At 28.6% G+C, this 5,961-nt stretch overlaps 2 protein-coding genes across 2 annotated transcripts in view; one reads left to right on the plus strand and one right to left on the minus strand.

Moving 5' to 3' along the window:
- LOC100162759 (TBC1 domain family member 19) overlaps window positions 1-4,169 on the minus strand; it is a 13,879-nt gene extending 9,710 nt beyond the window's left edge. The window contains exons 1-2 of the mRNA XM_016805983.2: window positions 3,952-4,169; window positions 999-1,196 (exon numbers count right to left, since the gene is read on the minus strand). Coding sequence (XP_016661472.1) covers window positions 999-1,196; window positions 3,952-4,053 — 300 coding nt within the window. The 5' untranslated portion in view covers window positions 4,054-4,169. The remainder of the gene's footprint in view (window positions 1-998; window positions 1,197-3,951) is intronic.
- Window positions 4,170-4,195: 26 nt separating this feature from the next.
- The window catches only part of LOC100575701, a 9,410-nt gene continuing 7,644 nt past the window's right edge, over window positions 4,196-5,961 (plus strand). Inside the window, exon 1 of the mRNA XM_003245803.2 lies at window positions 4,196-4,237. Within this exon, the coding sequence (XP_003245851.1) occupies window positions 4,196-4,237 (42 nt within the window). The remainder of the gene's footprint in view (window positions 4,238-5,961) is intronic.

The raw sequence follows: 5,961 nt of genomic DNA on the forward strand, positions 1-5,961 counted from the left end.
TTATTTAAGGGCCTCGTATTTTTCTATTATTCTTCGTTATAGGTTATACATTGCATAAATCACTTAAAATAAATCGACGATTAATCTGCTGACGACATTATTTTCAATTATCTATATCAAATAAACCTCTTATAATAATAATAATAATAAACAAAAAAATTTGACTGGCTTATGATATTGGCATCTGAAAAAGACATTTTTTAAAAATTGATAATGAAATCTCTATTAATAAATTTGTCACACAAAAGCGAGGAAAAAAACTTGTAAATTATAAATTATAAATAAAGTGATCCATTATTCCTTTTTATTACTATGTGTACTAATATATATTTATTATAATAGGCAGGTATATAATAATTAATAATATATTCATTTTTTTTCGTACATGGGCCTCATTCAAAACTTTGGTCCCTGGGCCTCAAAATGTCTTAATCCGGGTGGCTTTGTTACAAGGGGGGAAGAGGGCGTCCCTCCCCCTTGGGGTGTCTTTTAACACTATTTGTTATCATTATATTTGGCTTAACCAAAAAGTTATTCAATTTTTGAAAATTCACCGCCCCCCTCCCCTTTGGGTGACTTCTAGATCCACTACTGAGCGTTGTTGGAACTATAATTAATAATAATAATAGTGTATAAGTAAAATAAGTATTTGTTAATAATTTCATATTGTTGATTGTCATTATTTAGTTTATATTGTGTTGTCATATTGACAACATGGTTATTAAGCTACAGTGATATTTAAAAAAAAAAGTAACTTCTATTGTAATTGAGTTACATTTTAAACTCAAAAGTAATGCAATTTGACCAAATAAAAAAAAAGTAACTTAAAAATAACTTAGTTACAATTTTGATAAGGAATTAGTAATGTAACTTAATTACCCAAAAAAAGTAACTTCCCCAACACTGCGCCTAGGTTATAGCCTATAGGTATGTTTCTATAATTTTATGATAGAATTTCTATCATATATATATTTTCTATAATATTGTATATACGTTACTTGAGCTTTTCTCAAATAGTCTAACGGCTCTCTACTCGTTTTTTCGTCCCTAACCACAATTTGTTTATTATTTCCATGGCTTCTCAACCAATGGAATACCGCGTTTCTCAGATTAGTTTCCATGTTCCCTATGTTCACTGCTTGCACCAAGGTGTTTTTAAAGTCGTCTATGGGTACGTCTTTGGAAGCAGCTAGCATCTAACCCAACAGATACGATTTTGTCATATTATAGTTAGAATAATATAATAAAATATTATAGCAGAGCTACTGCGTTAATAACTAATAAGAATGATGTCATCGATATATGTCGCGACTCGCGATCATGAACCAAGGCCCTTGACAATATTTTAGTTCATGGTGCCGTCGTCGTGTCGATACATAAATGATAAATATATTAGACGCTGTCGTTCCATTTCATGAACGCAAACCATCTCTACGACAAACAAGTATAAAAATAATAGCCAGTGGAGCGACGCACGTTATCGAACTTTTTGTATTTATACTGTATTTATATATGATCAATTATTAAACCAATTTTAATTTGTGATTGAGTACTTGTATGCACATCCATATTATCCTATTAATATCATAATTATTTCTTGCAATGGCGTACTTGTTGGGGGAGGGGGTCTAGTTAACAAGTCGTTCATAATTCATATTATTATGTTACTATGTTAATAACTTATACCAGCTGGTAGCTACTGGTGTTACAAGTTATTATAACTTGAGATATGAGAATCAATCATATTGACTTGTTGATATATACCTAAGTAATAAAAAAAATCGCTCTCAATATTTAATTATAATATATTATATGACTCTGTGATGACTATTTGTGTTGTACATCTTAACTTTTAAGTACCTACTTACCTTACCGGCTAACCTAGATATTAACTAGGTGCCTACAACACGTCAGCTGTGCACCAAGGCTGTAATACTATTTAGTACAATCCACTATATTATAGTCTATAATATAGGCATAATGTAGCCTAGGAGCTTATTGCCTAATAGCCTACAGTCTACAGCCTACAGGTACTTACAATGTAGACAGTTGTACCTTCCTATATTTTGTAAATCATTATTATTATAACTTAATATAATTATATAATATATGACCATCGGCTAAATATATATCTTTAAATATAACAAAAAACCAGGAAGTCTTTCTACTGTGTAGTAGGTGTCAAATGTACCTACCTCATCTCTGATAGATCTTTGTAATGTATATGCTAAATATAAATTCAATAGGTATACATTACAATTGTGCATTTGTGCGGCCTATACCTACGTCCTACAATGGTCAATGAAAAATGATTTAGCGGAGATGGTCTGTCAGCCTATATTTCTAATGATATATTTTTATTAGAGCCTCAATTACTAAGGTTATTGTATTACAATATTTACAACAGTAAAAATATATAAGTTAAGATCATGATACTAAATATAACAGTACAGAACTTTTCAATAGTTAGGTACCTATACTATTACTTGTCGCCCCTACCCCAAGAAAAAAAATGTAGCCGATTATATCATTATAATTCAATAATTTATACATATACATATTTTACATTACGATTACGAAAGTTTAACACGACGCGACGCAGGCTCACAGAGTTAACCAATTACCAATGTGACAAATTCATGGATTTATTACTTTATATTATTATACTACTATTTTTAAATAGGTATATATATATTAAACTAGCTGATCCCGTGCAATTCATTGCTCGTTAAATGTACTAACTCTATATGACTCAAACTTTGTTCACTTCGTTATTTAATATTCGGTGTATGGTGCTCAAAATGAATCTTTACTTTTCCGTTGCCCGGAATAAAAATTCTGATTCGCAGCAGTATAGCCTATCTGCGGTAGATCTCGGACCCCGTGCCGTTTGTACGTAACTACGTAAGTGTATGATTTAACTCTAAAGTATCAAAGTGACACCAAGTTTGTCGTATTCCACATAATATGGTGGATTAATATAATCAATTAATACAATTTACAAAATCCTAACCTAACCTAACCTAACCGTACTAATATCAGACGAATAAAAAAAAAAATTTAACCATTTCTAAATTAGCCTGTCTTTTTCCCAGAGGTCTAATCTACACACAAACATTTATTTGTATATATATATAAATATATTGACAAAAAAAATAATAAAAATCAACAAACACGCCCGATTAACCAAATAGCAACCAATATATAATACACTTTTGTGCCACTGTTGTGTTATTTACATCCAGATTTCCTACTTTTCCGGTGGATTTATCTAAAATTTTCTATCGTAAAAGCCTTCTCCTGGCAATTACGAACATCTTAAAAAAAACTAGAGCCACATCAGACCAGCCGTTCTCGATATATATATAATAATATATATTATATAATAATTATTTATGCGGTTACATAAATGCATAAATTATTTATATGATTTTTTTTTCTTTCTTACGAAATTTGCCCCAAAAATTTGCCTCCTTCGGCCCTATTACTCGGGCCTTAGGCGTAAATTCGGCCCTGTACCTAATATAGTACATAGGTATACCGTATACCTATGTATTTATTTTTATTTATTAGAGCTTCGACTACAACTATAGTCTAAAACTAAGCGATTATTGGCTCATATTATTTACAACAGTAATGAGTACCTAATTATGTATATTTTAACTCAAATTTTATAATTATTTATATATGTACACAAATTATTACGGACCCAATTATTACCTACAAATAAGACAAACGACATTTATTTTTAAAGCTAATTTCTTAATAAAAAAAAATGAAAATAAAAATATTTCATATTTAGAATAACCTATTATAAAAGATGATAAAACCAAATGCATTACAATTCACAATAATGTTACAAAATAGACATTTCATTATTTTTAATATTTCAAAATAAATAAATTATGATTAACATTCTTAAAAATTAGATACATAAATATAATATATTACCTGTAAATCTTCATAAAATCCATTATTTATATCCATTTTTTGAAGTTCTTCAGCTAGTTCTCCAGCGGTTAAATATAAACTTTTGTCTTTTAGTTCTCCCATATTTTAGGTATTAATAGTACCTAGGTACAATTAACCAATCGAGTATAAAAGTTTAAAATCATAAAGTTTTAGTTATACCTACACTTGTGTACTTAATTTACGAGCTGCAACCTAAAGTTGTACTGTAGATATTGATGCAATAATGAAAAAATCTCACCTTGGCAACCAGATGAAGCCAATAGCCGTAAATTTGTTATATATATTGTATGTACCTAAACTAATTTTACAAATCGGATATATTTAAGTGCTTTAGGCTCAGCCCTTAATAGTAAATAGATAGTAAAAATCAAGTTTGCAGTTATAAGGTTATAAGGTAAATGAAAAAAAAAAACTTTAAAAAACCGTTCTTAATACCGACAAATTTGAATAACCTTATTTGAAACCTAAACCAAATTCAAAAAATTTGAAAAACCGATCTTAGAACCTTAACCAAAACCATAAAATGTAGGAAACCGTTCTCAAAAGCCGAAACTGTAACCACTAAAATTTGGAACGGTTTCGATCCCTGTGGAAACATATTAATTTGTATGTCATAAGTCACAAAATTGTTGGCTCTTATTAATAATTATGATGAATATATTTAAAGTAGCGAGTTTAGTATAAGGACGGAATGCTTACTATTTTAAGAGAAATAACACTAACATATTGGTAAAATTAAAATTAAAATTAAATAAAATAATTTATAAATTAATATATTTTCTGTTTAAAAAAGATATTTAATAAAAACCCAAAATAGGTAGGTACCTACCATAATACCACATTAATCTGAACAAAAATTTAGGTATTGACAAAAGTCAAAACCAAGTTTTATAATTTTGAAGGCAAAATAAATTGATGGCAATTGAATAAAAATACTTAAAGGCAATGTTTAACAAACACTTTTTTAACTCGTTAAGGGGATTCCAAACAGACAATTATTTCAACCAAAATGTATCAATATTTTGTCAATCATCCCGATTAGCCTGTTAACACAATAAGACTTCTGAAAACTGATTTGAATTCATTAATATATCTATTAATGAGTTCGATTATGCAATTTTTTTTAAAAATTTGTTCCGAAACTCGAATAAATTATGTTTGAGTACTTAAAATGTACAACATTTTAAAAGTTGATTAGTCGAAAATTAAATTATATCTTAAAATATGGCCTGATAGATGTCAAGTAGACATACTAAAAAGATAAAATCGTTTAACACTCGGAAGCCCACGAGGATAGTTGTTATTGGTGTTGGTCGTATATTAGATATTATGTTTAACATAACAAATTAAATTTGTTCGTAAAAAATGTATATCATAATATTAATATATTATATGTGAATCATCAAACCGTATAATGGTATTTATTTATTTATATATTTATTTTAGATTTTAACGGATGCAGGCCCAATTACATATAATAATCAAAACAATCATTCGTTAGAATGGTTTAAAGAAAACAGTAAAACAATATACAATAATTAATATAGCTAAGAATGGATTTACAATAACTTTTAAATGAGTTAAAGTTTAATGAAAATAACAGATCAATGTTAAATTCATTAATAATTTTCATAATAATTCTTTTATGGGAGGTGTTACTTGCATAGTAATTTTATTGCTAAGATAAAAAAAATTTATAGACTGGGTGTTTCGATCAGGAATATTAAAAGAGGAACTACTCAAAAAAAACAAGACAATCAATATTACCGTTGAGAAGCTTGTATGAGAAACATAAATTAATAGTAAACGATGCTGCTCACGTTAGAAGTGAGGTGTACGAAGAATGTGCAGGGTCTCTAGGTATGAAACATTTAAAAGATAGGAAACCTAAACATTTTTGTTGGATATTCTCAATTCTATAAATATTAACAGATGTGTTTGGAGACAAAATAATCGAGCCATATTCACAGATGGAACGTACCAAACAAC

This window comes from Acyrthosiphon pisum, chromosome X (assembly GCF_005508785.2).
Source record: "Acyrthosiphon pisum isolate AL4f chromosome X, pea_aphid_22Mar2018_4r6ur, whole genome shotgun sequence".
NCBI lineage: Eukaryota > Metazoa > Arthropoda > Insecta > Hemiptera > Aphididae > Acyrthosiphon > Acyrthosiphon pisum.